The sequence below is a fragment of the Trachemys scripta genome, chromosome 4, assembly GCF_013100865.1.
Source record: "Trachemys scripta elegans isolate TJP31775 chromosome 4, CAS_Tse_1.0, whole genome shotgun sequence".
Classification (NCBI taxonomy): Eukaryota; Metazoa; Chordata; order Testudines; family Emydidae; genus Trachemys; species Trachemys scripta.
Window position 1 is genome coordinate 42,075,671 of NC_048301.1, and position 17,387 is coordinate 42,093,057.

General features: G+C 50.3%; 1 protein-coding gene across 1 annotated transcript; it reads right to left on the reverse strand.

The window, feature by feature from the left end:
- Nucleotides 1-2,083: 2,083 nt before the first annotated feature.
- Nucleotides 2,084-10,374, reverse strand: BATF (basic leucine zipper ATF-like transcription factor). Its single transcript, XM_034768907.1, has 3 exons — nucleotides 9,752-10,374; nucleotides 7,334-7,438; nucleotides 2,084-2,697 (listed from the first exon to the last, which is right to left on the reverse strand). Exons 1-3 carry the CDS (start codon nucleotides 9,815-9,817, stop codon nucleotides 2,488-2,490), a joined length of 381 nt encoding a protein of 126 aa, XP_034624798.1. The 5' UTR covers nucleotides 9,818-10,374; the 3' UTR covers nucleotides 2,084-2,487.
- Between the last annotated feature and the right edge of the window lie 7,013 nt (nucleotides 10,375-17,387).

Here is a 17,387-nt window from a genome sequence, read left to right on the forward strand (position 1 = left end):
CAGGGGCGCTTGGGCTTCGACTCCAGACCCCAGCAAGTCTAACACCAGCCCTGGCGACCCAATTAAAACGGGGTCACGACCCAACTTGGAGTCCCAACCCACAGTTTAAGAACCACTGGCCTAGAGGTAAAACAGGCGTGGAATTTCAAAGCAGTGAAAAAGCACTAAAGTTGTGAACATGGACAGAGATTCCCCATAAGCCAGGAGGTATTTTAAATCAGTGGAGACTCCTGCTATGGGGCCTGTCTCTCCCCCAGTAAGGAGACACAGCCTAATGGATCCCTGCATGGGAAAGAACAAATATGGGAGCAATAGACCCACTGTATGCTCCCCAATCTCTTCTAGACCAACATGCAAGGTCAGCTCTAGAGATGACAGAATGAAAAAGCCAGTAGAACACTCAGCAGGACCCGAAGCACTTACCAGCTGGAAGGAGAGGAAGTGCAGTCTGCAGCACTCACACTAAATGATCACTTTGGGGCTACAGCTAGTTGATTTTCCCAGATTTAAAGGGCCAGCTACAGGATGAGCACATTCTGGGAAAGAACCTATAAAATGGGGATCTCAAAGCAGAGCATTCATTGGGGGGTGAGTAGTTCTGGTTGCTGTGTGACTGGATATAATGAAATTCCTACCTGTGTGAGATCCAGGGATTTGTAAGATGCCCTGAGACTGCCCCAATCAAAGCCTGCTAGATTTTATATTGCTGGGATATTTACAACTGCCTTTTAGTGTCTTCTGCTTTGGCATATTGCATACAAACAAAATCCAGATTCCTCTGCTGCCTGCCTGGGATGTGCACTGGGCCAGCCATGCTTGCCAGTGGAAGCCCTGGCATCCTGCCTCTGCAGAGATGAGAGGGGAGCTGGGAGCAGGAGGCTGCCTTCCATGGCCTACTTCTCTCCAGATTCTAAAATGGTTCTGCTAGAATCACCATCATCTTACCCCTGTGCGTGCCCCTCCCCTTGGCAGAGGAGCCCAAACTTCCACAGAGACACCCCTGCATCCAAGGGAGCAGGGCTTCCCTTCCCAGCAGGAACAGCAAGGTTGGGAGGCCATGTCCTTTGAAGAAGGGTTAGTGAGAAACCTCACAGTGTTTCCTGGGCCCCTCCTGCGGCAACGTCACATGGGGGAAGAGGAGGATAGCACCCATCACTGGAACTTCCCAGGTGTACAGTGAGGTTACTAGTGGACTTCAGGGAGTTTCCTGCTCTTCTGCCTGTCACTTTTGGGTTTGTTCTCTGACACACCAGAGAGACTGGAAACAACCTCCTGTGAGCAAGGAGGGCACCCATAGCTCAGATCACTTAATTCCAGAGCTTCAGCACAATGTCTATTTCTTACCCCTCTAGCAAAGCTGCAGACAGTGCCCCTTGCTGGGAGAACACTGCTGCTGTTATTCCTTAAAGTAGGCAGTAATTTTGAGAATGGCCAAACACTAATCTACGGCAGCAACAGGGTTTGTGGAGGCAGGATGCACACAAACCTGTGCATAGGTCTGGGGCACATGGGTGGCCAGCTCCGTGACTGGTGTGTGTGTCTGCTGCAGATACAGTCCATATTGTTATCTGTACCTTTGTGTTTCTGTCATGACAGAGCCAGCAGGGATCTTTAATGAAAGAATTTGGTCTGCAGGCAGCTGAGAGCTGGGGGAGCCAGCAGAGAAGTGAGTTGTAACTGTGTATGTACAGGTAGCAGTGTTAGCAGCCAGCCTCATCCCTGCAGCGCTGGGGAATAGATGTCCCACAGGAAAGGCCAAAGGACACAACAAACACATAAATGGCCCTTCCTCATCCTTCCTGGCCCAGAGAGAGGGCAGAGACATGCCAGCCCCTCTGTTACACATTGACGACAGGCTGCTGTTGCCTGGATTAGACATTAGCACAGCTTCTCCAGCCCCAGGTCTCCGCTGCTCCATATAGGGCCGTTCCCCAGAATTTCTAGTGTTGTCTTCCCCGTTTTCTGCCATGCTCAGTGTGTAATGTGGAATCTCAGGGGAGGCCATGCCAGGTTTTTATAGAAAGCGTTAAACATTTTACTCTTTATTTAAAAAAAAAAAAAAAAAAAAAAACAGTCTCCCCCGCTACCCCATGGCCCCTCATTCCCAGCGCTCCTCTCCTAGGAGCACTCACTGGTGAAGTCTCCAGCTGACTGCTCACATGGAGACAGGGTTCCTGTGTCACATAGACCCATGCGAGGGTCCCAGTGCAAACAACAGAACAGGGATTGGTGCCAATTTGCAAACGCTTCCCTTCTCTGTTGATCTGAGATTTAACCTCCCTGAAGATGCCTCCTGGTGTTCTGCCATATCTGCACCGGGGCCAACTCCTAGACATGTGACCCTGGGCCTGGCTCAGTAGACGCTTGAAGGAGGGGCAGGAATAGCTGTAACAGTCCATGTCCCTCCTGCGAACCAAAGAGTGAGCCCCATGGGGTCTCTGATTTCCATTTGTGGAACCTGCAGGCTGCGTGTCCTTGTGGCCAGGCTCAGTGCTGGAAGCGTGGGGAACTGATGTGGGGCTGGTGGAAGGAGTGTGTGGCATACAGCACCTCCGGGGGCGGTTGGGGCACCGTGGTCAGGATGGAGCAGAGGGGCTCATGGGAACTCAGCATTGAGGTGAAATGCTTCATTTCTTCTGTCAGCTGCTTGATCTCCCTGCGCAGGGCAGCGTTCTGCCTCTCCAGGTCCTCGCTCTCCTGAGGGCACAAAAGCAGCAGGGACTAGATTAGCGTTCTGCCTGCAGAGCCATCAAAGGGGTGGGGGGAATTCTGGGAGGAAAACTGGCTGAGCAGTGTGGCCAGAGGGGGTGGGTGGTAGAGGGCGATGGTATCTCTGCAGAGCAGCAGCGGGAGGACAGCTGGATTAGTGCTCAAACTGCAGGGGGAGCTGGCTCCCATCTATGTTATTATTATACATTGATATTGCTCTGGTGCCTAAAGCAACCAGCTGAGGACCCCATTATGCCAGGCACTGTACACACATATAGGAAAATGACAATCCGTTGCCCCAAAGAATTTACAGTCCAGGAGACCAACATAACAGTGGATAAGACAAATAAGCAGGGGTGCGGATGAGGGGAACAGGGTAGGATGTACACACTTCTCAGCCAGTCAGGAGCAGTGATCACAATTCGCCCCCTGCCTAACAATTCACAGGTTGCAGTTTCCTTTGTGCTTTACAGAAGAAACAAGTCTGAGGAGGGACTTGAAAGAAGATAAGGGGATGGCTTTTCTGATCTATCTGTCTCTGTCTATCAGCACCTTTCAAGTGTCTGGCTGTCACTGCAGTATCTCAGTGCTGCTGGGAGCAGATAGAACTGCCTCAATGGGGTGACCAGATGTCCCGATTTTATAGGGACAGTCCTGATATTTGGGGCTTTTTTTAATATGGGCTCCTATTACCCCCCACCCCACCCCTGTCCTGATTTTTCACACTTATTATCTGGTCACCCTATGCCTCAGGGAAGGGACTGGGGGTATCTGGGTAGGGGGAGAGAGGTCTGAGCCCTTCATCTGACTACCCCGGAGAGTTTCCACAGTGACACATTTCCTGTAAATTCAAAGCAGCGCTGTGTCTGGGCAACTCCCACCCCACCCCCAGCCAGCCAGGGGTCCTGCCACGGAGCCAGTGACATTCTCAGCCCTCAGCCGCACTCTCTCCCCAGCAGCTGCTTACGAGAAGTGACAGCAGCACCAGCACGTTCCCCGCCCAGGCGCTCACAGCTCCCTCTCACGCACACACCTCCCAGGCCACATCCCGACCTGAGGCAGATTGGCCTGGGGGGAGGGGATGATAAATAACCGCCGTTATAATCAGAAATAACCAGAAAACCACCTGTCACAGGAAACCTGTCATTGCCATGGTAAGACAAGACTCACTGCTTCCTGCCAGCGCCCGGGGAAACCAGACGTATGGCAGGGAGGGGGAGGGACATTGATGTGACAGAAAGAAAGAGGGAAACTGAGGCCTCAGAAGAAAAAAATGAATAATAATGGTAGTGATGATGTACAGTCCTGCCTAATGGTACTCAAAACGCATGACAGACTGTATGCACCGCTCCTGAAAAGCAGCCGTCACTAGCATGGAACACCTCAGCCACTGAACAGCACCACGCAATGCTACTCAGCAGTTTGAGACAGGACCTGAAGAATCCTTTGTCCAGTTGAAACCACAGTGGGGATTTGGAGAGACAGAATGTTGGAACCTAGGTTGAAATTTAGCCAGGCTACTGGGGCACTGAGACTCTATGGACAGTGCTATGAGATCTTGAATGACTGTTTACCATGCCCTATGGCCCCCAAGGGCTAAATAGCTACCCTGCTAGCCACTCATCCAAAACAAAGCCGCCTGCCACATCTCTGATCACCCCGCTGGGATTGCTAGTGGCAGGAACCTGATATATAAAGGTCCCTATTGCCTCAGTATTGGGGCACTTTGCACTAGTTAAAACAAACGCACCATCAGATATTAACTGCCACAGCTGGACCTTGCAGAAGGGAGAAGGGATCTCTCAGATCACTGGGTCCCACACAGCCTAATGCTTCACAGATCTTAACCAACTCCACACTCAGAAGCTGACAAGAAGCCAGTTTGGGAGTTATAGGCTCTTAATGACTCACTCCACTCAAGCAACAAGCCACTCTGTTCTGCACCAGTTAAAACTTCTGGATCCTTTTAAAGTGATTACAGTGGCCTGAACTGACCATTGACACTGGAAAGTCCTGCATCCAAGAGGCACTTTCACAGTCACTATGCCTATCAGAGATGAAAAGCGTTTGGGGATCCATTATAATCCAGAGACCGGAAACTATATTGGCCAAGGTTTGACAGGCATCTCCAGCAAAAAGGTGAAACCACGTCTCTGTCCCATTCCTCCAGCTGTCTCCTCTACCCATTAGCGTCAGTTTTGTCTTATCCAGGTTGATCTTAAATTACTTTGCTCCCATCCACATTCCCACCTTTGCCAGGTACTAGGGGCTTGTCTTCACTACCCGCCTGGATCGGGATCAAATTATCGCATCTCGTCGGGACGCGACAATCGATCCCCGAATCGACACGCGTACTCCACCAGCCCAGGTAGGAGTAAGTGCCGTCGACAGGGGAGCTGCGGCGGTCAATTTGCTGCCGTCCTCACAGCGGGGTAAGTCAGATCGGATACATCGAATTCAACTATTCGCGTGGCTGAATTTGCGTATCTTAAATCGACCCCCCCGCCCAGTGTAGACCTAGCCTAAGAAAACAAAGAGATTGTAGTATCAGTGTCATCTGCACCATGGTAAAACTGCAAGCCACATGCCTCACTGTCTCCTCCAGCAAGGGGAATGCCTTGGGACACAGCAAGGGAGGGCCCGAGGAGAGGAAAAGTCAGTAGTCATTCCTGCTCTCTGGAGTCTCTGGGAGAGAAAATAACAAACCCACTGAAAGGCTTTCCAATCTGCTGTTGTGAGCTGCAGCAGATTAGTGACTAACCCCGCGATTGTGGTATCACATGACACTGATAGAGCTAACCAAATCAGCATGGATCAGTGTCCACCTCTAAAAGAATCATCAGCCATGGATAGTGAGGAACACCTTTCCTGTAATGAACCCACTACTAAAGAAGCATTGAGGACACCTGTGCAGTCAGGCGGTGGCAGAAGCTGTTCTAACACCACTTGCTCAATAATCCTCCCCATAGTGGGGATAGATGGGGGTGTGGAGGCTTCTAAGATCAAGGGACAGCGTCTTGAGCAGAAGCCTGATCACTCCCTGTTTAAAGGGAAGTCTAAGCTTTAATTACACAAACTCAGGAGTCATACCCTCCTGTTCTGACACCACTCCCATGCCTGCTAACTGCAGCCAAATACTTAGGGTCCCTGGAAAAGTAGATGCCAAATTCCTCACACTGAGAAAAGTGGCTTTGGGCAGTAAGTGGGAGTCGACAGCCTGACACCCCATCCCACCTCCCCCAACCCCACTGCACAGTCCCAGTGTGGCAATATGGCAAAGAAACAGGGTGAAACTAAGAGAGGCAAGATGTATGCCGGATATCAGGACCGTGCAAAGTATTCAGCTGTGGAGCTCTCTCCCAAGGGAAGGGGTAGGAGCCTCACCACTGGGGACATTTAAAATTAAACTGGACAAAACACTAGTAATCATACAATGGGGAATTATCCTGCATATATGGCAGGCAATGGACTGACGGAGACCTAATGGGGCTTTTCCAGCTCTAGGGCTTGATTCTCCTGGCTTTGCACATTGTATCATCATTTAAACCTATGCACAGCAAACATAAAATGCTACCAAGTCAGAATGGCAGCGTTTTGCATGCTCTTTGCATGGATACGAGAGGTGACAAGAAGTGCGAGGCGAGGGAGTGTCTGTCCTTGTGTATTCAGGCTTTTAAAGGATTTTTGAGACAGTCAGAAGAAACTAAAAAGGTAACGATAAATTCAGGGCAAGAGGTAAAGTCTTGCCACAGATTAAAAACTGGGTGCAAAAAGTAGGACTATGTGGGCAATTTACAGCTCAGAGAGAGGTTGAGAATGGGGTCCCTCAGAAATTAGTCCTAGCGGCATGGTTATTCACTGTTTTTAATCAATGAGCTGGAAGGGTGGTAACATTTGCTGATGACACAGAATTAATAAGACTGATCAAGAGTAGGTAGGAATTCCTGAGGGACCCCATAACACTAGGTGACTGGGCAGAGGAAATTCGTTGTGGATAAGTGCAAGGGGAAGGTGCACACTGCTGGGTCTGAAATACAGGCGTATGTCGCCAGCCAGAGAAGGCATCTGCTGTGTGCACAACAGCAATCAGAACTGCAAATAAAGGGGCCTCACCCCACTCCCATTGCAGCAAGTGGCAAAATTTCCATTCACATGCATGGATCAGGATCAGGATCAGACCCAACGTGTTATTGCGGAATGGAGAATAATATGGGAAAGAATATACCTCTAACGAAGAGAGGTACATTCCTCATTCCTCCCACCCAACCCAGGATCCTGCACTCAGCTTCAGCCATCTCATCTCCAAAAGGACAGAAAGAGCAGAAACAAAAGGTCCAGAGAATATGAGGAGGAACCAAGAGGAGAGGCTTCAGCAGAGGTGACTTTCAACAGAGTACACCTGTTCCATTTTGAAGGGAACATCTGGCTGCTCCTGGAAGGAGCACCCTTCACCTTCACCATCCAGCTGCTGCTAGAGCTGCCGTCAGACGCTATGCTGGCCCATGCTCTTCCTGCCCCTGCCTGAATTGAATGGCTGTGCTATGTGTTCATCTGTGCTAGAACATGTCCCCTGATGTGTGCAAGGCCCCAGTGATCCAGATGGGGAGAGAATGGAAGCTCTTACCAAGTGCAGGGTGTCTGCCTTCTGGGTCTGCCTCTGCCTGCTCTTCTGAGCTGCGATGCGATTCTTCTCCCTCCTCTGAACTTTCCTCATGTCATCAGAAGAATCCTGAAAAATACAGGGCCTGGGAATGACAGAGATATCACCTCCACTACCATAGAGAGGCATGAGGTCAGGGGTACAGGGCAGAACAGCCCCAAGCGAACATTCCTCTCAGCAAAGATCACCACACCCACTCTTCTGGCCACATAGGCCACATATCCCCATCTGACACACAGCATCAGTGCAAAACCAGGGTAGAGGTGCTCTCCTACTACAAGGATGTGTGAGGCACTTAACAGCCACCTCTGAGATGTAATTCTGTAATCTGGACATGCTGGTAGAACTGGGAAGCGAACTCTGTCTCCATGGTACAGGCTTGGGTTGTAACCCGCAGAACCACAGGATTCAAAGATGAAAAAAAATAAACCTGTTGGATCACCCAGTCCAACCTCCCCAAGGGCCAGGGCAGGACTGTCCCCTATACAGCACTTTTTTATTCTTTGTGCAGTAGAGTTTCCAGTGTCCCATGCCAATGGGACTCCCGCCCTTCCCCTGGGAGATGATTTCACTGCCTGACTTATCTCACTGCCAAGGAGTCAATCCTGCATTCAGCTTGCTTTTTACCTTTCTTCATTTCATCCTATTACTCCTAGTTCCCATATGTCACCCTAAATAATTGCCCTTCTATTCTGGGGTTTACCTGTTTCATACATTTGCACTTACGTCCCTGCTTAGCTCAGCTCCAGGCTCAGCTTTTTTTAATCTTTCCCCCGACTCAGTCACTACAGACCCCCGATCGCTTTGTTTGCTCTTCTCTGAACTCCCTGCGTTTTAATGTCTTGCTGCTAATTTGGTATCCAGAATTGGCGGCAATATTCCGGATCACATTTTCACCAGAGTTATGCAGAGAGGGGCTATGCTCTCCCAGCTCTGGGATGTGAGGTCTCTTTGCTTGAAGATCTCACTCCTCAGCGTCATTCAGCAGCCATTCTGGCATTAATTGTTATTCATTCTTATTTTTATTATTTATTATTATTATGGAAGGTTCTCTACTGAGAACTGATACTCCCACACTCTCTGGCAGCTAAAACCCTCATCAGATCCTATCGTTTTCTGTCTTCCACTGTAACTGCTGCCTCTCTGGACTCTCTGACACGTACACCACCTCCCTCCTCTGCTTGCAAAATGCAGCCTCTAGAGTTATCTTCCTGAACCATCGGTCTGTCCCTTTTCTCCCTCCCCCAACTTTGTGATCTCTCCATTTCCTCAAATTTAAACCTCACATCCTTACCTTCAATTTCCTTCCTCAACCCACCCCAGCCAACATATCCAGCCTAGCCTCTTACCTTATTGCCCCCAGCCTTGCACAGTGAAGATCCCAGTCTGGGTACCCCATTTGTCTACATCCCCCTTGACTGCTGTTAAGCTTCATTCCCTTCTAGACAGAGTGCTCTCCCAATCCCTGTTTGCCCAGCCAGCACCATCTACTCAGTGTTTGTCTGTAAGCTCCTCGGGGGCAAGATCCCTCATATCTGGTGTCCTGCGCAGCATCATGTGGTTAACAGCTAGCAAAGAATAAAATTACCAATACAGGTATCCAGAAAAGAAGATGGAATCACCCGGGACACGTCTTAAGAATAACCCCGTGGCAGGCATGCCACCGGACAGCCGGAAGAACACACAAAAGGGGTCCACTCAAAGAATCCCTCCATACAACAGTACTTAGACAGGGAAACTTATGGGACTTACATAGAAAAGATGCAGAGAGCAGCTCAGGATAGACAAGGATAGTGGAGCCTCGTTCATGCCCTAAGTGATGTCTGATGGCATGGGAAGGATTTGGATTCAGAATGAGATCCTGACCACATGCTGGGGGAGGGCTCAGAGCCCACAACAGGGTCTCTGCAGAGACACTTGTACTCTCACTTTACCAAGCTCCCAGCCTGCTGGATGCCTGGAGTTTGTGGGGTGGCCCCTGCAGTCAGAACCAAGCGTTTCAGGTGCCGCCCCTCATGTGGCCTGTGCTAATGTGCTTCCTCTGCAAAAACACTCCTCACTCTGTCCTTTGGTTTTAAGCTTGTTCCTGCATGGGGGCTTCCTGCTTAGCTCTCTGTGGCCTGGTTTACATGGGGGGTTTAGTTTGCACTAACTCAAGCCAGGTTGCATTGAAAACGCCTGCATGGACACAATGCAAATCTTTAAAGCGCAGTAACTCCCTGTTTGAAAGTAGAGTACAGAATTTGCAGCAAAGTGGAGTAAGTGCACAGTGGACTGAGTTAGCGTGTCTCTCCCCAGGCTGATTCCTAGAAAGCCCTGCCATTCTGCGCTGTGAAAACACCCCAGGATGGGAGCATGGGTACAAAGAATTCAAAGTGTTACCTGTTTGCTAGGTGGGGGTGACTGGCTGAAGCTGCTGGAGTCGCTGCTGTCAGAGCTATGGGGCATGGCTCGCGTCCCTCTGCCCAGGGCCTCTTCTGCTTCCTCTGTGTCCTTGGTGATCTTGGTTTCCTTTGGCTTTTACTCACCCCTCCCTTCCCCTGCCGTCTTTCCCTCTCTCCCTTGGTTACTTTCTTTGCCTCTTTCCCCGTCCCTCTCTTTGTCACGTTGTTGCTCTCCCTGTGTCACTTTCTCTGCCACTCTGCCCCAGTCCCTCCCTGCACCTCTCTCCTCTCTGTCACTGCACCTTGCAGTGATGTCTAGGTCTTAGGCTCCTGTGGTTTCTCGGAAGCTGCGAGGGACGTAAGCTGAAAGTCACATGGGCGGAAACTTTACGAAGAAGAAAAAAAGTTACATTGAGAAAAAAAACACACACATCTGGGAAAAACGAGCTTCAAAATAGCTTGAAAAACCCCCGACACCTTCAGGCGGTTTGAGAAACAGCGACAAAGTTTCAAATGAGACAAACAACCGGAGAGAAAAAAACCTAGCACAAGCTGCAAAACTCAGCCCCTCAGAGAGTAGGAGGCGGCGCATGGAGACACAGAAAATGCCAAAGCCGCTCATTTGTAAATGTAGCAAGCAGGGAGTTTGATCACGTGCCAGGTACCCTGGGCTCCCCACCCCATCTGCCAAGCCCAGTTTGGGAAGTTCCCTGACAGACTGAGTTGCAGACCTCCCACCTTCCCAGCCATCCACCCACCAAACAGCTGAGGTCCCCAGAAGTGATGTGGTTTGCAGGGGTCCTGGAGAGGAGACCAGGGCCATTGGCAAGTGCACGCACAGGAGATCTTTTTGTGCAGATTGTTCTGCATCTTTGGTACACAGGCTTCTGAGAGTGCCAAACCCCCCAGAAGGAGGAACATTGGGAGCAGGGGGGAGACTGCCTTTGACAATATTAATAGTTTCTGTTAGTCAAAGCTCTCCAAGCAGTTTAAAACATTAATTAATTAAGCTTCAACTCCCCACCACCAGCCTGGGAGGAACATATTATTATCCCTGTTACGTATGCAGGGAGACTGAGGCACATAGATGGGAAGTTGCTGTCAATAGCAGAGCCAGGAATCAAACCCAGGAGTCCTGATTCCCAGTTCCCACCCCAACCAACCACTAGACTTCAGCCCCTTGCAGAGCTGTGATTAGATCCCAGGAGTCCTGATGCCCAGTCTCCCCTGCCCTAACCATTAAACCATACTCCCTGCCAGAGCTAGGAATGGAACACAGGAGTCCTGACTCCCAACTCCCTGCTATAACCACTGGTGTAGTAGAAGGGGCCAGAGCTAATGAAGGATACCTGACCAGTATCTCATGTAGGGATACATGCCGTGGAAGGACACAGTCCCCGCACTCCTTGTTTACTCACATGTGGGCCATTTTACCAGCCTAAGATGGGAACGTTTTGCATTGTGATGGTTGATTGTGTCTTGGTTTTGTTGTTTTCCACTAAAAACACTATTAAAGCATAAATTCACCATTGGCCCCCCCATCCATCCCTTCACCAGCCCTGAGGTGCGGCAGGGCTCAGGGTGTTTGTGTCACCTTTGTATCTCCTCTACCCCAGGCTGGCCAGGGGATACTTCAGTCCCTGGTGCCATTTGGCATAGCCTGAGGGCCCCCAAGAGGCTATTGTGACAGCTGGGAATAGGTGGCGTGCAGCAATGCCTCCCAGGATGCCCCCCAAATACCTCTTGCAGTAGGGGCTCCTGAGGAGGTGGCTCCTTAGCCAAAGGAATTACCAAGAGGGCGGATCACCTAGTTTTATGATCCTTTTATGCCTTCAGACCCAGAGGGACAAAACACTGGGATGAGCTGGGCCCATTTGTCTTTTCTGATTTGCCCTCTCTCCCCTCCCCTTCTTTTCCTCCTCTCCATTAGTGTCTGCCTCCCCAGCCCCACCAAACTCTTCTCCACTCCTCAGTCTGTCCAAATCTCTCCCCCCCATTCTCTCCCCCCTTCAGTCGGCCCAGGGCAATGTCAAGCTACCTGAATGGGTAGCAGAGAAAGTGGGAAGAAAGCAGGAAGGCCAGGGTTAGAATAGAAGAGGCAGCAGGGAAGCATTGAGATTAATGGGGGAGCTGGGATGGGAGAGGTGCATATGGATAGTGGGGATCCTGCAACTCCAGCCTAAGGGGCATGGGCAGAGTTGACTGGGGGTCAGGACTGGACTAGCAGGCGGTGATGCAGCTCAGGTCTGTGCTGCATTAGCAGAGCCCTGGGGATGCTAGAACAGCAGCTGGCCACACTTCTGAGCACTGAGTTCCCTTTGCTTTCTTTAGTTCGGGACATGCTGAGAATCCCCCTAGCAAGGCAGGTCACAGCTGTGGGGTTCCAACCTGAGCGCCTGGGTGGAAACTAGTCAGTAATGCAGCGATGTTGTGAGCTTTGGGTTTGCAGATTAATTTTTATTTTCAGCGGCAAAGCAAACCAACAGGGCAGTAGAGAGCACATGTTGGTGGCTGGCACAGAAGGCTGCACAACTCAAGGTGGTTACTCCTGCTTTGGTCATTCATAGACACAACATGCATCCTCTCATGGGCAGGTACCGGTGAATGAAAACAAATGTGTGGCGCTCTTTATGGGTTTGTCTACATAAGGATATTGACTGGCATGGCTATAGCTGAATAATTATTCCCCATGGCTGTGGCAGTCAATTTCCTTGCGTAGACAAGCCCTCGCTAATTTGTATGGGCCCCACCATCAGAGTGTCTGAGCACCTTACAGTCTTTAACGTATTTACCCTCCCAACAACCTGGTGTGGTAGAGAAGTGCCAGTGCAGCTTACAGACAGGGAGTGGAGGCCTGAATTCAGTGCCTGAATGTCTACACTGCAAAAAAACCCATTGCAGTGAGTCTCAAAACCCAGCTCAACCGACTCAGGCTCACGGGGCTACAATCAGCAGTGTGGATGCTCTTGCTCAGGCTGGAGCTCAGGCTCTGTGACCACCTCCGCCACCAGCCGGGTTTCAGAGCCCAGACTCTAGCCTGAGTGGGAACGTCTCCGTGCTGTTTTTAGCCCCATCACGTGATCCCCACGAGCCTGAGTCCGTTGACCCAGGCTCTGAGACTCATTGCCACAGGGTTTTTTTGCAGTGTAGACGTACCCTGAAAGACGAAGGCCTACAGCAGGGTTCTCAGACTTCTGTACTGGTGACCCCTTTCACACAGCAAGCCTCTGAGTGCAACCCCCTTATACATTAAAAACGTGTTTTTATATATTTAACACCATTATAAATGCTGAAGGCAAAGCGGGGTTTGGGGTGGAGGCTGACAGCTTGTGATAACCTCACGACCCCCTTAGGGGTCCTGACCCCCAGTTTGAGAACCCCTGGCCTACAGCTTCCCAAGTGGCTAGTGGGAAGCCTTGTTTTTCGTTTGCTCAACCAGAAGCACCTGGAAGTGGCCTGATTTTCAGAAAGTGCTGAGCCCTTTCAAAATCAGAACCTTAAAAAAGCATCTTATGTTGGGCTCCTACAAACTGGGGCCCACCCACCCAATCACTTTTGAAGAGGTAGGCCTATGGGATTTACCCAGCATCATAGAGGCAACCTGTGGCAACGCAGGGAACAGAACCCAAGTCTTTTAAGTCCCAGGCTAGTGTCCAAATAACTGAAGCACCCATCCTTTCCAGTGCCTGCCTCTCTCCCTCCCTGTGATGCTTCTGTCTCCATGGGCCGCTGTTTTCTCCAGAGTGCAGCCCTGGATTCCTAATGTGCCAAAGGGGCCCCCACTTCCACAGCTGGTAAGTGTATCTCACAGTCAAGCCAGCCACCAAGGCGACAGAAGGGGGGGGGGAAGGGGGAAGTATATAAACTGGTCTGAAAGATTCAATGAGCAAGAGTAAAACTGAGACAAAGCATGAAAAGCTTGAGTGAGCTCTGTCCTTTGCATAGCTGACAGGCAGATTCTGCTCTCGGTTACACCACGGTGTGAGTCCAGAGCCATCTCCGTGCCTGCTCCCTGAACATACACTAGCCTAGGTGACAGCACACTTGGCCCCAGTGATTTTCTGAGCTCTCCACCTGGCCGGAGAGCACTGAGGAGTGGAGAATGAAAATGGAGGTTCTTCTCTGCTTTCTGCACACAGACGAGAACCCTGAGGCTCCACAGTAATGTGCTCAAAAGCCTATTTAATTGATTCCTTTCCCTGCTCTCCCTCACCAACTTCATCCCCATTCCCACCATGCCTTCATAGAACCACAGGGTTAGAAGGGGCCACAAGGGTCATCTAGTCTAACACTCACAAATTCTGAAGTGAGACGGAGGTAACTAATCCTCCCGCTCACTCCAGCTCTAAAAAGTTCATCACCATCCAGCCTCCCTGATCTGATCCTCAAAGCTACTCCCTTCCCCTCCGTCGAATCCCTCCTCTGCTGTGATGCCATGGGGCTCAGCCCACTGATGAGGGCTCAAGGGCCAGCTGGGGAGAGTTGTCACTTTATATATTTATAATAATACTAATATTGCCAATGTCTGTACAAATGGTATCAGAGTTCAATTGTCTCTCTCATCCCATATGTCATTGGTCTGCTTAGATGGTAAACTCTTTGGGGCATGGACCAAGTTGTCATGTGTTTGCACAGTGCCCAGCACAACTGCACCCCGATCCTGGGTTGAGCCTGGGGTGTTACTATAATACAAAGATTAAATTATAAGTTTCTACTTGACTACAGCTGGTGACTAACAGCTTTGTTCTTCTCTAAAGCTGCACAACCTCTTACACAGAGACAGACACAGGATCTACAAGCCCTTCAGACCATAGCAGTACTAAGAGCACTCCTTCCTTAGGTAAAAACATCTCTAACCGTGCTATAGGGCAAATGTGCCGAATTCTTTTCTTCAACAGGCTAATAAGCCCAGTGGATACAGGAAATGCAGGGGTCATGGTGCAGTCTGACCTCAGGAAAGCATCTGATGTTCTTTGAGGGTAACTAGAGGGATGGGGATTCCCTGGAATGAGCAATACAAAATTAGTTAAACACTGATTTGAGAGAATAATTATCCATTGTTCCAGGGGAGGAGGTATCGAGTGTGATCCATTCAGAAGGGAGCTACTCTCTGTCCAGCCCTGGTCAATATTTTCATTAACAGCTTGGGGGATGGAGTGTAGACTCTGCTGGGCAGCGATAACAAGTTGGGAGAGAATCACAAACACTTTGGAGGAACAGATATTAAATCGTGATCCAGATGAAGGGGGGGGGGCTGGAAATGTGCATTGCCAAGGCTGTGTGTGGTTAGAAGCCAGCACATCCTGTACTGTGTGGGACCTCAATACAGGCAGCACCTCTACTCTGAAGAGGTTGTGCTGGATGCAGGCAATGAGGAAGTTGGCTATCTTGGGTAGCCTGCCTGCCCTTAGCAGAAGCCTGCACTTCAGGACTAGGCGACAGTTCTAGTTCTCTCTATGGCCAGTTGACCACCCACCTCTGCTTAAGGCTGGACAAGTAAATGGACAATGGATGCTAGCAAAACTATGTCAGCTGTGACTGAACACAGGATAAGTGAGATTCTGACTCCAGTCTCCTGGCTAGGAGGACACCACAGCCTTTGGAGCTGGAATCTGGGACTGGATGGTTTGGTGGCTATCTGACACAGTTGCAAGGTTGTTTGGTTCTCAGCAGCCCAGTCACTTTCTTCATACCCAGGAGAGCAAGAGCAGAAGAAACCATCTGGCAGTGGCTCCATTAACAGCTGCTTGTACTTGGCTGAGAGCAGTTCAGGGACCCAGCTGGGGCCACAAACTCTCCCCTGGGACCTTTTGAGTTTCTTGAGCTTAATCACAGCAGCAGGGAGGCAGTTATCTGCGGTGTTGAAGGGACTAAAACCAAAAGTCAGGTTTCTGCCACTATTGTACCTGCTCAGCTCTGGGGAGTGAAGATACTTCTCAGTGGAGACTGGCGTTCAAGGAGTGGGAGGCAGGCAGGCAGCATTGTTCTGGTTCCTTTTCTCTTCTGAATAACAATGACCACTTCAGAGCAGCCCAGCCAGAGGGGGAACCCCCTGGAATATCTTCACCGGGGCCACAAGGGACAATCCAGGAGGCTGCAGGACTGCAGCATCTCCACTGCAGTCTCCTCTGCCATGTGGTAATGCTACATAAGCCCAGAAAGATTCACTGTTTCCTAACTGGACAAGGAACTTTATTGGGACAGGAAAACACTAAAGCTTCTGCCTAGAGCCTGATCCAACCCTCTCTAGCCTGCTGCAGATTTAAAGGAACAGTACACACTTTTGTACATCTCTCTCCCCCCCAAAAAACCCTGGTTTTCTGTACAACCAACATTTCACAAGAATTACTATTTAACAACAAATCACAGAGCCAAAGAAGTTACTGGCATCACCATTCTGTAGCTGCCAGTATTTTTCAGCTTCATGTGTAATACTTTATCGAAATTATTTCGGAACCAAGTTTCTTTGCAAATAATGTGCTACATCAATTTAACAAAAACTGGGTGTGATTGGTTGTTGGTGATCCCTCTGTTGACACACTTTCTTGTCAACTGCTGGGAATGGGCCACATCCACTCTAATTGAATTGGCCTCGTTAGCACTGACCCCCACTTGGTAAGGTAACTCCCATCTTTTCATGTGCTGTATATTTATAGCTGCCTACCGTATTTTTCACTCCATGCATCTGATGAAGTGGGTTGTAGCCCACAAAAGCTTATGCCCAAATAAATGTATTAGTTTCTAAGGTGCAACAAGGACTCTTCATTAGATTAAAAGCTGTGGTGGATGAAGTCTTCTCTATCATGCTAGGTTGCCAACATTGTATTTCAAAAATAAGGGACTGTTTTCTTAGCACTCTTCCTCCCGTCACGCACTCTCCTGCCAGCAGGCCTCAACCCTGACTGAAGTAGGAGCAACTATCTATAGGGGTAACAAAGGTAGCTCAGTCTCCACAGCCACATGACTTTTGATCTCTCTGTTGTGTTTGCCAATTAGTACAAAGGTAGGTGGTGAGTTTGGGACATGGGAGCTAAACTGAGTCCCAATGTCTCCCTCCCATGCTCTAGGCTCTTTGCCCAGCCATTCCCCATTCCTTGTCCCCTGTCTCCTTGCCCAGCCAGTCCCTGTCCCTCCTCCCCTCTCAGCTCAATCCTCCTCATCTGACCACAGTTTCCCTCCCCACCTACTGGCTGCCCCTCTAATTCCCTCCTAGCTCCCAGTTCCTCTCCCCACCCCAACTTCCAGTCCTAGTTATTCTCCTCCCCCTGCCAGCCCCCAGTCCCAGTTTCCACCTCTCAGGCTCCTTATTCCAATCTACCTCCCTCTAGGGTTACCATACGTCCTCTTTTTCCCGGACATGTCCGGCTTTTCGGCAGTCAAACCCCCATCCGGGGGGAATTGCCAAAAAGCCGAACATGTCCGGGAAAATGGCGGCTCTGCTCCTCCCCGACTCTTCGGCTCTGTTTAAGAGCCGGGCTGCCCAAGCGCTACTGGCTTCAGGCAGCCCCCCTTGCCTCTGGACCCTGCGCCGCCGGAGCCCGGGAAGGGAAGTGCCCGGCTGGGGGCGCAGGGTCTGGAGGCAGGGGGCTGCCTGAAGCCGGTAGCGCTCGGGCAGCCCGGCTCTTAAACAGAGC

Coding starts and splice junctions, on each gene's coding strand:
- BATF (XM_034768907.1), bottom strand. CDS start 9,817: ATGCCCCATAGCTCTGACAGCAGCGACTCCAGCAGCTTCAGCCAGTCA. Junction 7,439..9,751: donor CACCCCCACCTAGCAAACAG/GTAACACTTTGA, acceptor TGTATTTTTCAG/GATTCTTCTGATGACATGAG. Junction 2,698..7,333: donor AGGCAGACACCCTGCACTTG/GTAAGAGCTTCC, acceptor TTGTGCCCTCAG/GAGAGCGAGGACCTGGAGAG.